This window comes from Puma concolor, chromosome A3, assembly GCF_028749965.1.
Source record: "Puma concolor isolate L17-30 chromosome A3, mPumCon1.1.hap2, whole genome shotgun sequence".
NCBI lineage: Eukaryota > Metazoa > Chordata > Mammalia > Carnivora > Felidae > Puma > Puma concolor.
Genome location: NC_141669.1, coordinates 67,609,266 through 67,631,414, shown reverse-complemented (window position 1 = coordinate 67,631,414; position 22,149 = coordinate 67,609,266). Strand labels below are relative to the sequence as shown.

The 22,149-nt window shown below is 39.4% G+C and overlaps 1 protein-coding gene across 4 annotated transcripts in view; it reads left to right on the top strand.

Moving 5' to 3' along the window:
• The window catches only part of EML6 (EMAP like 6), a 282,419-nt gene that overhangs the window by 103,547 nt on the left and 156,723 nt on the right, over positions 1–22,149 (top strand). For all 4 annotated transcript variants that reach the window (XR_015249223.1, XM_086701101.1, XM_025931862.2 and 1 more), the window contains exons 3-5: positions 10,050–10,209; positions 14,118–14,216; positions 16,820–16,888. Coding sequence is in view for 3 of the 4 variants with exons in the window: in XM_086701101.1 (XP_086557227.1) it covers positions 10,050–10,209; positions 14,118–14,216; positions 16,820–16,888 (328 nt within the window). In the remaining variant the exon portion in view is untranslated. The remainder of the gene's footprint in view (positions 1–10,049; positions 10,210–14,117; positions 14,217–16,819; positions 16,889–22,149) is intronic.

Sequence of the window (22,149 nt, the reverse complement as noted above, 5' to 3'; positions counted from 1 at the left end):
TGGTCTTTTGAGATAATTTTTGTGAATAATGAGATATAAATGTTAAGGTTCTTTTTTTTCCATATGGATGTCTAATTGTTCCAGCACTATTTGTTAAAAAAACTATCCTTCCCCCTTTGAGTTATCCTAACACCTTTGTTGGAAATCAATTGACCATAAAAGTGTGGGTCTATTTCTAGACTCAATTCTGTTCCATCAATCTATATGTCTGTCCTTACGCCAATACTATACTGGCTTAATTCTGACTCTTTCCTATAGAGGATTTACACAGAATTTCCCCTTCTATTAGCATTTTTACTCAGATTTATTGATTTCAGTAGTGGAATCTAAATTATCTCACTGTTGATCATGAGCAGATTAGATTTTCAAAGTCTGGTCTTGTCTGATATATTTTCTCCTTAGGATAACTTCTTTAGATAACCAATCTTGTCCATTTTATGTGGTTCTTAACTGTTTAATTCTCAGAGGGTAGTCTTATTTTAAAATTTTGCAGGTTAGTTCACAATAACTTCTCTGGGGACTAGTTTCCTTGGCTTAGAATGTCAATCCTCAGGGATGAAGGACAGGCTTCATATGTGTTTGTTTTGAGCAGATTCTATCACATAGCAGTTAATTAATAATAATATCTATTTGGTGCTCACTAGGTTTTAAGCACTACTGTTTTAATCACTGCCTTAGGATTTATTAAATCCTCACAGTTATTCCTACCTTCTTTCAGGTAGGTACTGTTATTATTCTTATTTTATGGAAGAGAAACTGGGGCACAGAGAAGTTGAGTAATTTGCTGAAGATGATTTGTGAGGAACTTTATGTGCCAGTGAGTAGAGGAGATATGCTTCAGTGATGTATTGATGACTGTTTAACAACCAGCTCTTAGAAAAAATGTACGCATATGCCCTCCAAGGTTTGTGATAAATTTTACTGGTAAAAATGATGGGTGGCACACAGTTTATAAGTAAAAAAAATATATATATATATAACCATCTGTTGTAAATCCCATACAGCCAATCGATTCCCTTAGAATGCTTTCATTGATTTTTGTTGAACTCATGTATTTGTGGCCAAACTTTGCAGTTCAACTATGATCTGACAAAGTCAGACAAGGAATGAATGCTTGATTACTATCTGGTTCAGAAAAGAAGTCTCTCACATCATTGACAAATGAGTGTAGTTCTGACATAAATGTTGGTATTTTCGACTATGTTACTAAGACAAAAGTGAAATCACAAAGACATATAATAGAACTTGAATCATTTGCCAATGATATGAGTGACTCCTTTGCTGAACTGAATGATATTTTTTGAATACTGGAGGAATATTTCTCATTTTTTGTGTTATTCAGAATGTAACAGCTACAGACATGACACCCTTTTAAGTTTATTCTGCATTATTAACATTTTATCTTTCTATGTCTTAAGTGTAGACAACCAACAAAACAACAAGTCAATCCTTAATTTGTAGTGTTTGTTGATTTCCATGATGTAAATGCTCCTGTAGCGGTACGTCGCTCTATAGTATTTCTACCATAGAGAGAGGATAGTGGTAAATAACCTCAAGATAAAGTCAAATGTAGTAAAATAATTAGGAAATAATTAATTTTAGTATATATATTTTTGTTTTTAATATAATTTCTTTACTTATAAGTTTATATAATTTACTATCTAACAGTGGTCGTGTTTAACAACTGATTCTCAGAATTGCTAACGTTTAACAGCTCTGGCTGGTCAGTCTGAGCCGGCTTCAGCATGCCACTGCACGCTTTGATCCCAGGCAGCAAAATCACTATGCTCTTAACCACTCTTTGATGCGGTATTAAAGTATTGCTAGAATATGCTTCCATACCAATACAGGTATGGTGGTACTAAGCATGCAAGATACATTGCATTTCTTCATTTTTCTAAATTGCATTAATTCCTATTAGATGTACCACTCATCAAGGTCGTTGAGAAGTCCAATGTGAGGGACCGTCATGCTCAATCGTGGATTATACAGGTACCCTGAGGCTCACACAGGTCAGGAACATGGCAATGGACCATTGGTAGTCTGTACATGTTGCCATCACTTCCATTCATCCTGCTCAGGCCCACCTGGAAGGCAGGGCCCTCCCTCACAGTCCCAGTGATGGTACTCCAGTGCTAAGGGTATCCTGGGGTACAAGGACTAGAGCACAGCCACCTCCGTTTGTGGCCACACTACCTCCAGACGACTGTATTCAAATAAAGCCTTCCTTTGCCTTTTCTTCCTCCAGTGCTCATCCACTAAGGCTGGCCATTCTCTCTCCAGCCCAGAAAGCAGCCACCTCGCCGCTGTTCTCAGACAGTTCAGCCCAGTCACCAGGATGCACTTATGCCTCAACACTGGCAAACTTCTCTCAGTGTTATCTGTAGGGTAGGCAAAGAGAAACCTTTCATGCTTTCCTGGTGAGGGTACTTTAAAAAAGAGATAATAACATAAATTTATTACTTAGAGAATCACTGAAGCAGCCTGGGCAAAAATGAAATGAGGCTTTAAAAAGTGAAGTCAGAATAATGAACATTTTTCAAATGCTGGACTTGGAACAAGTACTCAAATATAATTTTTTGCCTTCAGGAATGATTAGTGTTGATTAGTGTTTTCTCTTTAACCTATATAAGCAAGCCTCCTTCTTTCCACAACCCTATTAATTCTCATCTTCTCCTCAGACAACATATTTGGAAATCTTCCTGATTTCATTTGACATCAGAAAGACATGGTTTTGCCCTCCTGGCATGCTGGAGAAACAAATCAATTCCTTCTCCCAGATAGGCTGATGAAAGTCCTTCTCTGCAGTGCTTTCTATTGCTATGGTAACAGAAGATGGGATTTCCTAAGGGAACCAGATTTTTATATACACAGAGAAAAGCAGTTCTTTAAAAGCTTGATCCCTTTTTTTGTTGCTGTGTGTATAATATAATCAATGTAATAAACTGAGCACCAAAGAAAAAACAGAATGACACCAACCCTTTTTATATAGGTGTGGAATGAGACCTTTAGTGAGTCAATTTTTAAAGTTTTAATATTGTGGCATTGCTATTAAAAGGATTTGAAAAAAAAAACCAATTTGTAAAATTTGCAAGTTTTCTTAGAAAAACAGAAGAGATGGGAATTTATGGTCTCTCTAATGGCAGATAGACTTAAAATATAGGCAAACAGCATCAATAACTTTCTGTCACCAAGACTTACAACACTGTGATATGGTAAAGAAGATGTTGGGAAGTTCAACGTCAAACAGGTATTTTGTGTAATGACGGTACTTTCCACTTCTGTCATTTTCTCTCTGGAAGTACATAATAGTTGACCATTTCATAGATGAAATCTTATCAGAAGGAACTCAAGAGGCATGATTCTTTCCATGACATCCCCTTAATCGGATAAGGGGACCTAACCCCTTTTAATCCGTTGGCTCATCTAAAGGCATTACTGTAGGGTAGCTTTTTAGGCTCAGGGCACTTCTGTGGAAGGAGCAGGTTCTGAAGTATGCAGCAGGGGGTGGGTTTGGTCTTGATGTGAGGAAAATGCAACATATATACACATCTGTCACTTGAGTGCCTCTGAACTAACATCCCAAACATGTTTTGGGATTTAAACAAAAGCAGATCCTGCTCAAAATGACTTTTCATGAAATTCTTGAGTTCCTGAATGCAAAGATGTGAGAAAGGACTAGATACTTTGATGGTAACTTCCAACCTGCTCATGCTGTCCCTGCTTCTGCAACTGCCCTATTACAGATACCTTTAACACTATGCTCTTGCAAATGAAGGGATTAAAGTTTGTTGGTTGTCCCCCCGGAAAAGGTTGTTTAAAAGTGCTGTTGAAATGATATGACAAATTTAAAATAAAAATAAAGCGCCACTTGGCTGTGCTCTAAAAGATACATGGATACTGTTGTTCTCTTATCGGGTGGAAGGAGTGATGTTTCTGGGAAGCTGATCGCGAGGTAACAAACGGCAAAGTGAATAAAGTCTGTGTTCCCTGTTCTCTCTATTCTTGATATGGACATGGATAAACAGGAACATTGGGAGTCATTTTAAGCAATCAAGTGGCATGTAAGCCAGAGAGGTCAGGTCAGAGACTCTCGGCTTACAAAAGGAGAAATTGATAACTGATAATGTATGCAAACAGCAAAGCAGGAAGCTAGATCGGTGAATATCATGTGCTAGGATGAGAGGATATCAAGAACAGCATAAAGAAACTTCTGGCAAAAAATCCAAAAATGAAAATTTCCAATGTGAACTTTTTAATGAATGTGATAAATTTATGGGCTTTGGTATGAGGGAAAAGAACAATTAATAACCCAAGTAAAAATACTTGAAATCCATAATGGAATGTTTTTGGGTCACACTACTAACTGAGTGAGACTGGGAAGTTATTTTGAAGGCCTCTTTAAAGATTTGTTGAGGGCTCCTGGGTGGTTCAGTCAGATAAGCGCTGGACTTCAGCTCAGGCCATGATCTCACAGTTCATGAGTTCGAGCCCCGCATCGGGCTCTGTGCTGACAGCTCAGAGCCTGGAGCCTGCTTCAGATTCTGTCTCCCTCTCTCTCTGCCCCTCCCCTCCTCGTGTTCTGTCTCTTTTTCTCTCTCTCTCTCAAAAACAAACTTTTAAAAATTTTTAGAAAAAAAGAAAAAAAAATATTTGTTGAAAGCTGTCTCTTTCACTCCCCCCCCCCCCCCCAAATTCAAGGAAGTAAGAAAGGTCAGGAATCCTGACATTATAGTAAGACAACTGCCTGGAAGAGTGATTTTTTTTTTTTTTTTAATTCTGAGTGCTTCAGGACCCCAGGAGTTTACCAAATATCTCAAGCATTTTAAAACAGAAGAAACAGGGGTGCCTGGGTGGCTCAGTCAGTTAAGTGTCCGACTCTTGATTTCGGCTCAGGTCATGATCTCATGGTTTGTGAGTTCAAGCCCCACATCGGGTCCTGTGCTGACTGTGCAGAGCCTGCTTGGAATTCGTTCTCTCCCCACTCTCTCTCTGCCCCTACCTCACTTTCTCTCTCTCTCTCTCTCAAAATAAATAACTTTTTAAAAAATTAGAAAAAAAAACAGAAGAAACAGAAGCTGTGATCACAGCAAGAGTTTTGTTTGTTTCTTGATAGCGTCTCTGACCATCTAGGGGGAAAACACTCATTCCTCTTCATTTTCTAGTTCCTGTGTAGAACTTACTGTCAATGTTGTCTCTTTAACAAATGGTGCTGGGAGAACTGGACAGCAACATGCAGAAGAATGAAACTAGACCACTTTCTTATACCATTCACAAAAATAAACTCAAAATGGATAAAGGACCTGAATGTGAGACAGGAAACCATCAAAACCCTAGAGGAGAAAGCAGGAAAAGACCTCTCTGACCTCAGCCACAGCAATTTCTTACTTGACACATCCCCAAAGGCAAGGGAATTAAGAGCAAAAATGAACTATTGGGACCTCATGAAGATAAAAAGCTTCTGCACAGCGAAGGAAACAATCAATAAAACTAAAAGGCAACCAACAGAATCGAAAAAGATATTTGCAAATGACATATCGGACAAAGGGCTAGTATCCAGAATCTATAAAGAGCTCACCAAACTCCACACCCGAAAAACAAGTAATCCAGTGAAGAAATGGGCAGAAAACATGAATAGACACTTCTCTAAAGAAGACATCCAGATGGCCAACAGGAACATGAAAAGATGCTCAACGTCGCTCCTCATCAGGGAAATACAAATCAAAACCACACTCAGATATCACCTCACGCCAGTCAGAGTGGCCAAAATGAACAAATCAGGAGACTATAGATGCTGGAGAGGATGTGGAGAAACAGGAACCCTCTTGCACTGTTGGTGGGAATGCAAACTGGTGCAGCCACTCTGGAAAACATTGTGGAGGTTCCTCAAAAAATTAAAAATAGACCTACCCTATGACCCAGGAGTAACACTGCTAGGGATTTACTCAAGGGATACAGGAGTACTGATGCATAGGGGCACTTGTACCCCAATGTTTATAGCAGCACTCTCAACAATAGCCAAATTATGGAAAGAGCCTAAATGTCCATCAACTGATGAATGGATAAAGAAATTGTGGTTTATATACACAATGGAGTACTACATGGCAATGAGAAAGAATGAAATATGGTCCTTTGTAGCAACGTGGATGGAACTGGAGAGTGTGATGCTAAGTGAAATAAGCCATACAGAGAAAGACAGATTCCGTATGTTTTCACTCTTATGTGGATCCTGAGAAACTTAACAGAAACCCATGGGGGAGGGGAAGGAAAAAAAAAAAAGAGGTTAGAGTGGGAGAGAGCCAAAGCATAAGAGACTCTTAAAAACGGAGAACAAACTGAGGGTTGATGGGGGGTGGGAGGGAGGGGAGGGTAGAGGGTAGGTGATAGGTATTGAAGAGGGCATCTTTTGGGATGAGCACTGGGTGTTGTATGGAAACCAATTTGATAATAAATTTCATATATTAAAAAAAAAAACTTACTGTCAGTGTGGAGAGGCAGTATGGCAGCCATGATTGGTGGCATCATTTGCTCCCTCTTTGCAAGCACTTTGTTAGTGAATACTCTGCCGTGTGAACTCTGCCTCAGGAACTATGTGTAGAGTGATGGAAAGAGTCCCTGCCCTCGTGGATCATACTGTCCAATCAGATCCTCTTTTTTTAGCACTTAGGACTCTAGGTGTGGTGCTAACTTGAGGGGGGTCTCCTTGGTTTCCCACTAAAAATTGGGTTAAGGCCATCTTTTCCCAGAATCAGGCCTCATAGGCTTTAAACTCTAGTGCTACAAGTTCTGTGACTTTAAAAGTTGCCCAAGCAAAAAATTTCAGTCAGCTCTGACATGCTCAGCCTTTTCCTTCGCTTTTGGCATTTTCAACCTCTTTACCTCTTTCCCTTAAATATCTCTTAACTGATCCTTTTTTCTGCCCCATCTACCTCTTCTTACCTCACTATCTGTCACCTGTTCCCTTCCTGGCCTCATGTCCTCCTCTCCTAACATTTCCCACCCATCTGTCCTTCCCACTGCCTCACTGCTGTTAGAGTTACCTTACTAAAATATGTACCTGTTCATGTCATGTCTTCTAATAATTGTCAGTGGTGCCCTAACTTCCTGGCCTGCTTAAAAAGGCTTACAAGGCTGCCCTGGCTTACCTGACCCATCTCATTTTCTGCTATTCTCTGCAAGACTAACTGTGAGTACCATCTTTTACCTGGATGCCCTCTGCACCTTTTATGTATGTTATTTTTCTCTGGTTCTCCTTATAAAGATTCCTGAGGATACATTTGCCAGCAAGCACTTGTTAGATGGCCACTCAGATCTGGGGCACCCAGGTGTTTCTTATCCTAAGCCTCTTCTTACCAGTTTTTAGAATTCCCTAGATCTGGTGAGGAGGGGCTTCCTCTGGGGAGAGTGGTGGAGGGCAGTACCAGGGCACCTGATATCTGCACTCTGAGCTGCTCTGGCGCTCAGCGCCTACCAGTGCATCCCCTCCCTGCTGGTGCATCTGGGTCTGCACTCACTCCCCTCACGTCGTAAGCCGCAGAGCACACCTGCCCCTTGTTTGCCGTTATGGGAAACGTGCACCGCCCCCACCCCGCACAGGCTTATGGGCATCCAGAGCCCATTCACAGGAGAACATTTGCTGATGGAGGGGGCTGGGGTGGAGAAGCCAGCTGACCCATCGCAGAACACTGGCAGAACGCTTGCAGAACGCTACCTCAGAGAGAGGGAGACCAAAGCCCTAAGAATGTTGTTCAGGGAGAGGCTCAAGGAACAGGAAGCACTGATCTCCTGGGACAATTCTAGACACCTTGCTGCTGCCAGGAGAAACCACTGGCCCTGAGGATGTACGATGATGGTGCATTCTTGTTGCTGCGGGCTTGGACCTTTGCACTTGTTGGATTGGGCCCCAGGGACCCCTGCAGAAGAAGATTGCTGTCTGAGCCCTTCTTCCTCCTGGAAGGTGGTAGACTTTTGGCTGGGGTATGTGCATTTCACTCCCTAGCTCTGGCCTCCAGCAGTACCTCCCAGCCTTTGGGCCAAAACCAGGTCCCCAACACCAGGACTGGCCCCTGGGACAAGGGCCCTACGCTGCAACTCTGAGTGGAGGGGAAGGGGCAGGAGGCATTGTGGAGGATTGGGGTTTGGCTTGACAGGCGATGTGAGCCAAACTTCTTATAGATTAATCCTTCATGAGGGGCCTCTGGCACCTGGGGCGCCCAGGTATGACTCCTCCCTGTACTCCTCCACCGCCTCCTGCAGAACTCTTGAGCTCCCCTTAGATCAGACTTCTGGCAAGAGTAGTTGTGGCAGCAGCACGTGGGGCCTGATTTCTGGTCCTCTGGGCCCCTGATGCTCAGTGTCTCCCAGCCATCCTCTCCCTGCCCCTGCATCTAGCCCCATAATTGCACCTTCCTTCCCCACAGCTACAGAGCACCCACTGTAGGCTCCACCTGCACTCTATTTGTCTAAGAAGACAAAAACCCCATGTAGCACCCAGCCTGGGAGGAGAGTGCAGATAGAAGGCACCTCCAGTCTAGGGAGCAGTTCCAGGAACAAGGACATGTGCAGTGACAGGTGTTGGGAGCTCCTGGGAAGACCAGCTGCACTCCAGCACCAGGGTGCAGGAGTCTGGGAGGACCCTCAATGCTGAAAGGGGATAGTACTCCCGGTCCCGTGCAAAAGACACTAGGTTTGGTGGAGGCCCAGGAAGGGAGCTTGGTGGAAAGAGTGCCGGTGGGGGATAGTTTAGGGGCTTGGTTGCTACAGAATTTGTGGAGAACACACCCTGGGCCCTGAAAGAAGCAGGAAGTAATTTGTGTTTGAAAGAGGCACTGTATCCACCTAGCTGTGCATATGTTAATTGTATCTAGATGTCAGTTACACAAAACAATGATGATAATGATACTTGCTTTGAGTGCTTACTCTGAGCTGGGTGCAGTGCTGAATGCTTTGTGTTCTGTAAATTGTCTACTTTTATGTAGTAACTCCATTTTCTAGATGAGGAACCTGAGGCAAAAGAGATCAACAGGCCCAAAGAACCAGAGGTCATAGGGGCATTGAGTGCAAATTCAGGTATCTGATTATAGAGCATTTACTTGTATTAAAATCATGCTGAAGTTGAAAAGTAAAAACAAAACAAAACTCTGCTAATTGTGTAAATAGATGTTGAAATCGGAAAAAGAAAAAAAATTCCGCTTCTATTGTGTAAACAGTAATCTGCTAGTTTTTCATATAGGTATGTGCCCTTTTGTTTTTTTCAATTCCCAACACCTGTTTTTAGAAAGGCACAACTTCTTTACATAATGATTATAAAACATGAAGAGTCCTTGCTCATCTAGGAATAACAATAATGACATTTCCCCCTCTGGACTAGTACAGACTCCCTGAAATTCTCGTTGGCATTTGACAAAGTTTTATTTTGACTAGACTACAGAGGAAAAATGTTACAAAGACCACAAGCATAGTAATTTGTGGTTCTCTTGGTGTTACAGTGATTTGTGTAAAATAGGAATTGTCATTGAAAATGCATAATCTGTGGTAACAGACACAGAAACAGCACTTGACTCTGGGACCCCTTCGTGGTTTGAAATCCTAATGAAGTTGGGATCCAGCACTTGTGCAGGCAGGTTTAATTAATTCTGAGAAGCACATTGTCTCCTAGCAACAACGTTTTTTCCCCCTCAAATTAAAGTCAAAAGCTAACTTGAAAAAGCTGAGTAATACTTTGAAAGTCATTAAGTAAATATCTTGACATAAAACAATTCTAGAACCATGTAGGTTTTCTAATCCTGGAATTATAATAGTGTCTGATTTTCAAGGTAACCAAGTGGGTAAAATCAGATGAAATTATTGTTAAACTGTGCTAAGCCTCTCTTTTCCATTCAACATTTCCATCAGACCAGTCAGGTAACTTACTACTTTGAGGACAGTTCAGACTTTTTCTCTTGAGATTATCTTGCTAGATGATTGAGAAATAAATGTGGATAAAAGAAAATCAATATTTTTCCTAACTTTGTTCAGGAGGAAATGAAAGAGGCTTTTTTATTTTTCAGCCTTGCCTTACACCCAGATAAAACTCTTGTTGCAACTGGCCAAGTTGGAAAGGAGCCATATATATGTATATGGGATTCCTATAATGTCCAGACTGTGTCTATTCTTAAGGATGTCCATACACATGGAGTCGCCTGCTTGGCTTTCGACTCAGACGGACAGGTATGTATCTTTTTCCGTTTCTGTTTTCTGTAATGACTTCTCACGAGTCACCTGGAGTTACAGTGCATGAAGCTTATAGGCTCAGAAAGTCTACTAACCCTTGCCACCTCCCCTTGTCTGCCTCCTAGAATCATGTCGGATCCTTTTCCAAGCTGTGGCACTGATACCCAGCTCTGGGTAGGCCCCAGTTTTGGTTCCCCCAGTCTTAGCGTTGGTTGAAAAGCTTCCAGAAGGAAGTCATGAACTCATGCTGATTGGGTCCATCATGACCCAGGTCCAATGTTAGCTTCCTATTTGGAATTAGTGTTGGCCCAAACGTTTTTCATATACTTCAAGCCCTGAGCATCTCCTTGGTTCCCTTTGCTTTGAGAATGTCCTCTCTTAATAATTCGCCACCTCCTAATAATTCACTGAGAAAATTCTCTTTGACTTTTTAAGGTCCTCTTCTAACTCCTCCTTCTCCCTACCCACTCCCCACGGTTCAAGCTGCCACTGATTCATGAGTGTTTGTGAGTATCTCTACAGTGACCCTTACATGCATTCTCCCCTCCCATTCTCTGCCACCATCCTGTAAGTTACAAATCCATGTCCTGCCTGACATTTGAAGTATCCTCTGACTGGTCTCCACACGGTTTCTTGCTAATGTATTTCACCAACTAGAAAAAGTGTGAGAGCGTTATTTTAAAAACAACCAAAGCTTGGAGAACTCCGTGAATAAGTCTGTAATTTGTGTCTGGGTGTTGTGGGCTAACTGACTCTTCTAGCCTTGGCTTCACTATCTCCTTGAAGTCAGATTGGACAAGGCGGTGAGATTCCTCTACCAGACCTTGCACTTTGGCTCCTCCAGCCCCTCCCTCATGCTGTGTTTCTCCGTCTTTGGTGCCCTACACACCTTCTTTGCCCCTTAAAATGATTGATTGTTCTAAGACATTTCAAAGGTCTTTAAGGGACATACTTCCTGAAGCCTCCCCAGGACCCCTAACAAGCTTTCTTTCTTGCCTTTGACTTCCAGCAACCCTTGGCAGAAAAGGTTTGTTAACGTTACAGATGTCAGTTACATGTCCATTTTAAAAATACGTTACAGAAAGGGCAGTGCACACAGAAAGGCACCTTTCCTGTCTTCCACTGCCTCCACCTCCTAACTAGGGCTGTGCCTTTTCCCCAGCCTTCTCCATCATCCTGGGCCACCCTTCCTCTGTATTTCTGCCAGTTAATATTTCAGTCCAGGTTTTGGCAAATTTCAGCGTTCATTTTGTAAGTCCTTGCTGTGTAAAGACCTGTGAAATTCTTCATAGAGGCTTGACAGACCTGAGAGTTTGGGGCAAGTTGAGTGGATCACGGGACTTGAGCTGGTTTGAGTCACTTTTTAAACAGCCTACTTAGTGTTTCCTGCTGTTTTGAGAGGGTAATGATCACTATTGCATTTTTCTTTCTTGGACTAGCTTCACTACATATGTAGACCCCTGGAATGTATAGTTTTTTTATTTTACTACTCTAATCACATCTACTTTAGTTAGGATAATGTATCCATTCCACTGTGATTCCATGTATAAGGAGAAATACCTGGGTAGTCACATTTGTCCAGATTTGTAGTTCCGGACTTCCTGACTAAATCAATGAATACCAGAATGCATATACAAGTCTAAGTGTAAATGTATGCTTAGATGTGTACTTATATGCACGTTGTCTGATTGTGTTTTTCTAGCAAACATTGTCAAAAATGTGTTCAGAAGCATCACAAGAAAATGCCATGCAGCAGAAGGAAATCCAGCTTTAATGTTTAATTCTTTGTCCATGTGATTTGTGTTGGAATCTTGTTCACTTGTAGGTTCCATTTGGAAGGGTGACGTTGGGGGTGGACTGCATGGCACTTAACTGTCAGTTGAGAAAAATAACCTATTTGCTTGCTGTGATGAATTTCTTGGCTTGTTGATGCCTACTGCTTCAGATCTGCCTTATTCCTTGGATAGAGTTACTGGAATCAAGTGATATTTAGAAAATGACAAATGGCCCATCACCTCTCCAACAACAAAAGGCAATAGAAATGCTTTTTAGGTAGCTATGGGGCCTGTCACTGTCTACAAATGAACAAAATAGATAACTTTTGGCTTTTTTTTTCCATCAGGAAATGTGTATTTTACTTTAGTGCCTGTGTTTATTAAAAAAAGGCAAAAGAATAAGCCAAATGAAATTCACCACTTTAAGTTTTTTTATATGGATAAAAATGCAACCACATATTACAGATTTCATTGCTTGAATGCACAATTAAAACAGGGGAAAAAACACCGCAAAGACCCTCTTTCTTGAGGGCATATTTTTAAAACTTCCAACTATAGGGGCGCCTGGGTGGCGTTGTCGGTTAAGCGTCCGACTTCAGCCAGGTCACGATCTCGCGGTCCGTGAGTTCGAGCCCCGCGTCGGGCTCTGGTCTGATGGCTCGGAGCCTGGAGCCTGCTTCAGATTCTGTGTCTCCCTCTCTCTCTGCCCCTCCCCCGTTCATGCTCTGTCTCTCTCTCTCTCTGTCTCAGAAATAAATAAATGTTAAAAAAAAAAAAATTAAAAGAAAAAACTTCCAACTATATATTTTTTATACTAAACATTACTAATAGAAGCCATCTTTATTGAAGAAACCTGAGTAATTCCTGCATAACAACACATATATACATGTAGCTATACGTGGCCATATGTCATCCCACATATATGTACACACATAAACACACACACTCAAACATAGTGAAACACATAAGCTCAGATACTGTTAAACTTGAGTGACACTGTATTTTCAAAACACTTTGACTTACATCATTTCACTGATTGCATTGACCCATACAATAATCCTACAAGGTAGACATAACAGATATTTTGCATTTATTTTACAAATGAGAAAACCTAATTTAATGAGGTTAATTTTTCAAGATCTGGTTCCTCACAAGTCAAAACAGAAGCCAAATCTCCTTACACCCATTCCGGACCTCTATCCATGACACGGGGCTGTTTCCTTAGGTGTGGCATCCTACTAGGTCTTCTGATGTTGGTGTTTCTAATACATATTTTGATACTTTTGATGTTGCGTATACTTAAATGTGTTGAATTTTCTTTTTCCTTGAGAACGAGTTCTGAAATGAACCCAAAGAATGTAGACTGGAAGATGAAGTACCAGATTTCTTTTACCAGCAGTATATACTCTCTTTAGTCACCCAAAATGTTTGTGAAACTATGAAGATTAAGAATGAATGTAACGTTCATTTATGGGTTTTTCTTCCCTATGTGTTCGTCAATCCCTTTGATTTTAGCAGTTGGGCAATGCTTTTAGATTATGGAATCCTAGATTATCTTTAATCTCACATTAATATTTTAAATTTAAAAATTAAAAAATCTCGGGGCGCCTGGGTGGCGCAGTCGGTTAAGCGTCCGACTTCAGCCAGGTCACGATCTCACGGTCCGTGAGTTCGAGCCCCGCGTCGGGCTCTGGGCTGATGGCTCAGAGCCTGGAGCCTGTTTCCGATTCTGTGTCTCCCTCTCTCTCTGCCCCTCCCCCGTTCATGCTCTGTCTCTCTCTGTCCCAAAAAAATAAATAAACGTTAAAAAAAAAAAAATTAAAAAATCTGAACCTTGTCTTCAAGTTGTGTTCCTCTGATTTCACCTGGTTAAATCAGAGGCTTTGTGACAAACGAGTCACAGCTTTTGGGTTTTTGAAATTGTAGTATATGCTAATGGAAGTCATCTGTGATGCCTTTAGCAGTGGACTTTAAATATATTTTGAGAAATCATTTGTTTTTTGTTTTTTGTTTTTTTTTTGCATACATTCAATGCCTGGCCCAGAGTAGGTAATCAGTGACCATTTATTGAAAGAAGACATGGATAGTCAGGAATGTGCCTATCTATTAAATTATTGTTCTTATTCTTAGCGTTTGGCCTCTGTGGGACTGGATGCAAAAAACACAGTCTGCATCTGGGACTGGAGGAAGGGAAAACTTCTGGCCTCAGCCACCGGCCACTCCGACCGGGTAAGAAGAGCTTGTTGGATCAAGCCACGCAGTTTTCATAACTATGAGCGAATTGTGAAGTAGCTTCCCAGATTTGTACTATTTTTTAAAAGTGAATTCTCCATGTAAAGATTTCTCCTACATATTCAACCTAAAAATTGACTTTAAAAAAAAAAATCACTTCCTGACTAATAGCTGTGTTGGCATGATCTCTTCTGGTGATGGGATGCTTTCTTTAAATTGTTACTACCTTTCATAGGCAAAGCAAATTTTTGATATTGGCATCTAGCTTCTTCATCATAAAGTCAAAATAGAATTGAATTTGAAATTGTAAAGTTTTGATGTATTCCTTTAGAAATGGAATTAATTGTTAGAAAATAATACAAAATATGTTTACAGGTGTGTACATTTTAACTTCAAATGAGTATAATGACAACTTAGGGATTTTTGTTATATTTGAGAATCTTAAGATTGTGCCTTGCTTATCATATTGAAGTTAGTGTGCTCAGAAATAATTTCATACAGTCATAGCAGGCAAGGTAGGTTATGAAGCAGGTCAGAAATCTATTTCTCCATTCTCTTGCATAATTAAAATAATGTGACCACTTTATTTTTTATAATTTCAAACAAAGTGAATTGGCATGATTATCTTACATTGATTAATAGTTTTGTATTTCTTCTCAGTGTAAGTGAGAATGAGGCCTGAATTAAATATGAAATTCATCATCTCTTCCTTAGTGTGAACTCTGAAAAATTTTTTTCAAATGAACAGTATATTCATTGAGGGAGAATCATAATTTTAAGGTGACCCGATAGTTGTTGCGGCACATTTGAGCAGAGTGTACTCAAGGATTAAGTTCTCAGAAAGTCCAGAAATGACCAGCCTTGGAACTTTAGTGTTGGAGGAGCTCTAGCACCCTTTTGTTCCCAATGGTTCCTACCCCTGGCAACATGTAAGAATTCCTTAGGGAGATTTTATAGTGCAGTGATGCTTGGGCTCTGCTCCCAGATTATTAACTTACTGGTAATTAATCAGTATTAACTTAGTACTTAATGAACAGTTTGAAAATACTTGTAATGCTCACATTTTGTATATTACTGTTTCTGCTTATGTGATAATCCCATCGTATCCTATAAAGTAAGTTGAGTTAGACTAGATCAATGTGAATTTATTTCTTACTGTTTTGTTCATGTACTTTATACCTTCCACTTAGAAGTAGATTATGAAAAGTACAATGCTACTCTAGTGCAAATGTATAATTTTCAGATCCTAGAATGTTTTAATGAAATACTGTTCTTTTTGAACACTGTTCTTCCAGACTCCATGATTTGTCTGGGAGAAACACAGTGTCTCCCAAAACTGGGAGAACACAGTTTTGTTCTTTATTACTGGTGCCAATATGAATTATTAATGTCTCCTTATGGGCAAATGATGATCTTCAAGATTATTTTAGTGGAGAAAATACTTAATCCCTAGCACTCATTTTTGTAATTGAGTGCTCATAACACTCATTGCCCTCATAACAGAACTGAGGTGGTGTCATGTATTTTAGAGATGATGAGACTAGCCTGAGGTTGCATAGCTAAAATGGGCACTGGACCCTATTGAAACTTGGTACTTGGACCAAGCGCTCTTTCTTCAGTGCTGTTTCTGTAGTCCTCCTTTTCTCTCTGATGATTGATCTATATTGCTCCTTCCTATGTGATGAGAAATTAGTGTCATGAGCTCTTTATCTGGCTTAGACATTGGCCCTAACAATTACTCTTTTTTTCTATTAGAGCTTCACAGAATGCGGTCCTTGGACTGACTGCATCAGAATCTCTTGGGGTCTGTTTAAAAATGCAGCTGCATGGACCAAATTTCAGACCCACTAGACACGAATCTTTCAGTTTGGCTGGTGAAATATGTACTTTGCCACAGGTGATCTGACCCTCAAGGTTGACAGTCTTCTGTTCCTTGTTCCAAAAATGGAAAAAGAACTGCCTGCAAACCGTCTAGTAGCTTTCCTTAAAGAACATTCAGTAGTGTTAATGGATATGTTTTCAGTTCCTTGGGGAATGCAAAATAGAATAGTATTTTGGGTCAGATTAAAATGAGAGGCTAAAGGACTATTTTTGGTGGGCTAATTTAGGTGCCAAATAAATGCCCCTGCCCATGATTACAAGAAAGTGGTGGCCACATTGAATTGCATTTGACTGTTAAACATTTTCCTACTCAAAATAAAACACTTCATACTTCTTTTGATTTTTATTGTAAAGGTATGTCAAAGTATGTTACTAGCATTGTGTACAGGTGTAGAAAAATTGGATCAAAAAATTATTCTAAAGCATTCCAATTTGTTTACCCTGGATGAACCAAGTTAAAAATATGACACCAGTTTGTCTCATTGATTGTGGTTAATTATTATTTCTTTATTCAGGTCTAAGGTGAGTAGATAGGAGGCAACAAAATATGTGTTAGCAATTCCTGAACCAACCCCAGAGCCAAATCATCCATTTTTCAGTCCATGCAAGTAACAGTGTATTCTAAATTTTGGATAGAGTCTTGGCAGTTGAACTGATATCTGAAAGAAGGAAAAAACACATATATTACCAACAGAGTAATTTTTAATTCTTTTAAACAGATTTTTGATATTTCCTGGGATCCATATCAGCCAAACAGAGTGGTTAGCTGTGGAGTAAAACATATAAAGGTAAAGTAGTTATTTAAAAAAATTTTTTTGGTAACTTTTATGAGAAGAATTTAAGGTGTTTACATGTATATATATATATATATATATATATATATATATATATATATATAAATATATATATAATTTGATGTTGAGGAATGGCTCTATTTTTCTAAAATTTGGAGCCTTTTACTGCATTGATCTTGAAGCAAGCTAGCATCAGCTGAGGGGGCTCTCTTTCAGAACTACAGTGTAAGGACCATCAGGTGAAGTGCCCAGCAGGCAGCTGAAAAGAAAACTTTGTGTTAATCAAATGCTAAACCAAATACTCCTAGTATTTCAAGGATTGCATGCTTTAAAACAGTTCTGATTTTAATATTGTAAATTAAGTTTTTACATTTTGATGAATGTTTACACATACTGCATATCAAAACATTTTCTGTCATGTTGAGAAGTTATTTTAGAAGGAACAGCGTTGGGTTGGACATAAAAATAGAGGGATACACAGTACGAGCCTACCTGAGCCATTGATTTTTAAATGCCTCTGTCTTCCCCTAGACTACACGGCCTCAAATACCACAGGTAGCCCAGGACCTACCTTTAGCTATTTGCTTCTTTCTACTTTGTTAAATGGGTAGCACAGTTAACACCATTAACTTTCTTTGCTCCAACATAGCAGAAATTTCCTCTGGACCCTGGGATGTGACCCAGAATCTTCTGTCTACAGATTTGTACACAATAGAGATTAAAGTTCATAATTGAAAGCGTGTGAGGATTACTTGCTTGACTACAGCATGTTTGGATCTCTGCTAGTACCAAATTGCTGCATTTTTGTATGAACGGAATAGGTATCTGTATTATTTCCCCAACCAACTCCTCCTGTTTCCCTGTTCTTTTGTTCTTTTTTCAGTCTCGTTTTTTATGATCCTTCCCATTGTTCTTACTTAATTGTTAGAAAGGGACAGATGATCAGATGTCCAGAAATAAATATAACAAGAGATATGCAAGACTTGCTTAAAGAATATTACAGGGGCGCCTGGGTGGCGCAGTCGGTTAAGCGTCCGACTTCAGCCAGGTCACGATCTCGCGGTCCGTGAGTTCGAGCCCCGCGTCGGGCTCTGGGCTGATGGCTCGGAGCCTGGAGCCTGCTTCCGATGCTGTGTCTCCCTCTCTCTCTGCCCCTCGCCCGTTCATGCTCTGTCTCTCTCTGTCCCAAAAATAAATAAACGTTGAAAAAAAAATTTAAAAAAAAAAAAAAAAAAAAAAAAAAAGAATATTACAAAACTTCACAGAGGAATACAAAAGGCTTGAACAAATGGAGAGACAACCTTGGTTCTGGATGTGAAGTCTAAAAATTAAACACATCACTTCAATTATATTCAGTGCAATTTCAGTTAAAATCTCAAGAAGTTTTGTTATTGTTATCTGACATTTCCTTTTAAATTATTCTGAGTTAGTCTAGATGGATAAAAGAATGAGAATAACCAAGAACTTGAATAAAAAACGGATAATGAAGAGGAAAATACTGTATTTACTAAAGCATATTACGAAACTAAAATAATTAAAATGTATCAGATTGGGATAAGGATAAATAACAATACCCCCCCCCAAAAAAAAAACAAAGCTGAGAAATAAAGGTTAATATGTGTAAGAATTTAGAATATAATAGTATCTTGACCAGTGGGCCCTAGGACAGTTTGTTATCTATTTGGGAGAAAAAAGTTATATATCATTACTTCATACCATACATTAAAATAAATTCTTTATGAATTAAAGAGTTAAGTGTTTAAAAAACTATAAAATAATTATATGAATATCTAAGTAAATGTTTAACTGCTCTCAAGTGGGTGAAAGGCCTTTCTGAATGTAGAAGCAAAGTAAGAAACCATAAAGATAATATTATAGATTCAATTATATAAACATTAAAACTTTCTGTCTACCTGCCCCCAACTGCTAAGAAACAAGAGAGACAAACCACACATGAGCAAAGTGTAAGCCACAAGCGTGTTAGATAGAATTTTGGTTTGTTCTTGAAATGTAAAGACCTTCAGCAAACCTGTACAACGGAGAAAGGACATGTATAATTGACAAAATTGGAAACGTTGACTAACAGATAGATGAAAATGCTAAATCTTCTTAGTTAGGAATAACAATTTTTAAATAACAATGTTTAATCCATCAGAATTAGGATTAAAGTGTATCCAGTGTTGACAAAGATTTAGTGACTGAACACTGTCAAACCTTGCTGGGGGAGATGTAAATGAGTACTATAAATGAGTATTTCTAGTCTTTCAGTCCAGAAATTTGATAATATCTATCAATAGCTTTAGAAATGTTAGTATCCTGGGGTGTCTGGGTGGCTCAGTGAGTTAAGCCTCCGACTCTGGCCCAGGTCACAATCTCCTGGTTTCCGGGGGTTCGAGCCCCACCTCTGCCTCTGTTATGATGGCTCAGAGCCTAGAGCCTGCTCCGGATTCTGTGTCTCCCTCTCTCTCTGCCCCTCCCCCACTCGTGCTCTGTCTCTCTCACTCTCTCTAAAAAGAGTAAACATTAAAAAAAATTTTTTTTTAATTTAAAAAAATGTTAATATCCTGTGAGGTAGTGATTTTTTTTTTTTTCAGTATTAGTATATGTGCTGCTGTGAAGAGAACACAGCCCATATTTTCATATCTTGGAATTTATCTCAAGGAAATTATTAGGAGTGTGAACCAGGATAGGTTCATTGCTGAATAACTTACCAACAGCAAATAAAACCAGACTAAAGAAGGCCTGAAGCCACCAAACTGCCCCCAGGTGGTTAAATACAATATGGTAGATCCATAGGAAGAAATACTGTGCAATCATTATAAGTCATGGTTTAGATGATTATTTAATGTTATTAGGAAATATTCAAGATTTATTTACAGTCTACTAGGTGAGGTAATTTTTTTTTTATTTTTTTCTTTTTACTTTAGAAGTAAAGTATATTTTTGTATAGGAAATAAATTGGAAAGATACCAAAAAATGTTAAGCAGTTAACACTGGCTACGGAGTTTATGATTAAATTGTCTCTTTATTTTTAAAATTATTTTACAATAACATATATTTTTTCCAAAATCAGAAAAAAGTAATGAAAAAAAAAAAACAGAAGAAAAAAAGATAAGCATATAGGTTCTATTATTCAAAGGTATCAAGTGTCCTACCAATAATTCCCTTTATAATTTTTATTAATCAAAGATATATATCCATCAACATGAATTTCTAATCTGTCTGACAAATGGCAAAGGCACTGAATTGTTTTTTTACCCACAAGCAAAGAATTATGTGAGTTCATGATGAGACTGGTTTCCATCAGGTGATGGTGGCTTTATGGAAGTCTAGGACTCTGATCACAGGGCCATCATCCAGTCTGCATATTCTACAGTGAGGAAGCCAAGACCTAGGCGGTTATTTGACTTGGAATCCTCTTTGTATATCCTGCTTGTCTCTGGGAAAGCTGTTCAATCTCCCTGAGGCTGAATTTCTCTCCCAAAAAACACCCCCATGAAACCAGGGGGTTGTGGATCACTACTTTATGAGTGTGTTAAGAGTTACATTACACAGTGTGTGAAACCAGTAGGGACACAATGTTAATTTCTTTTCCCATCTTCTGGGATCACAAAAATGGTGGTACAGATAAGATTTAAACTCAGTCTCTGGCTCCCTGTGTAGAGGTCTTTCCATTGGAAATTATTTCTTCAATAATCTATTTTGGCCTGATTTTCCCCCAAAAAACAAAATATTAAAAAAATAGATTAGCTGCTTAACCGATGGAATGCTCCAGCTTCTTCCCTGTTTGTTTTCATCCTTGGTTAACTCTTCTAATCAGTTAATTCCAAAAACAAAGACATATAAAACCCAGGAGCTTCATTTGAAAACACTAAGAGCTGTTTATCCCATTAAATTTGTTAATTATGGGGGCACCTGGGTGGCTCAGTTGGTTGAGTGTCTGACTTCGGCTCAGGTCATGATCTCACGGTTTGTAATTTCTAGCCCCACGTTGGGATCTGTGCTGACAGCTCAGAGCCTGGAGCCTGTTTCTGATTCTGTCTCACTCTCTCTGTCCCTCCCCCACTTGCACTCTGTCTCTCAAAAAATAAACATTTAGAAAAATAAATTGTTAATTATGTTTTAGCAGACAGGCACTTTTTTTTTCTAAGCAAAATTAAGTAATTTTACCTCAAATGGAATAATCTCCCAATGCCCATCTACCCATCTTTATTAATTTTGTTTAGAAAGAAATCCACAACAGGGGCACCTGAGTGACTCAGTCGATTAAGCATCCGACTTCGGCTCTGGTCATGATCTCGCGGTTTGTGAGTTCAAGCCCCACATCAGGCTCTGCACTGACAGCTCTGAGCTTGGAATCTGCTTCAGATTCTGTGTGTCCGTCTCTCTGCTCCTCCCCGCCTTGTGCACAAGTGCTTGCGCTCTCCCTTTCTCAAAAATAAGTAAAAACTTAAAAAAATATTTTAAAAAGAAAGAAATCCATAACAAATTTTAGCAGGCTTCCAACAAATATTTTCACTATTTTTATTTTCTACAAGCAATTCTAGGATCCCCACTCCCCCCCCCCCCCCGCCCTGCAAAAACCTACCTAACAGCAAATGAATGATTCCAGTCACAAGCTGAATGCAAAATCTTTGATGTACTCCAAGAAAATATTTTTATGTGACATTTTTGTAGCTAGGGTGAAATCCTTTGTGTTTTTGCAAATCCCCAGTGTTGGCAGACAGGCAAATAACAATTATCTGAAATGAAAGCTTGAAAACAGTAGCAGTTGATCATTGTCATGCTTGGTTGGTTTTACAGCAAATGAGCCTACCAGGTTTGTGGATATTGTTGATCCTTCTCTAGTCTCTAGTCACAGACAGAAGGGACTTTGGAGATTACCTAGGGCCAAATGAACTCCAAGGTATCTGCCAGTTCTAACAAAATTTGCATTACAATCTGGGAATGGAGACTGGGAAAGATAAACTACATCTGTTCTTTTGATGTGGATTTGCTGGTATGTTGCTATCCAAAATTGTCACTGTTTTCCAAACAGGAAGCGCTTTTCAGGAACCGAGAATTCAGAGATTTGCCATTTCTACAAAAACTCTCATACCTATCCTGGTGTTACATCTATATGTGCTTTTTTAGAGAGTCATTTGATTTTTTGGAATGTTTCATGTTGGCCTTGTTCCGTCTGACTGGGTGATTTCATTAGAAACCTTTGTGTCTGAGAATAATGGTCTGTCTATGCTTTGTGGTTTTTCATTAGA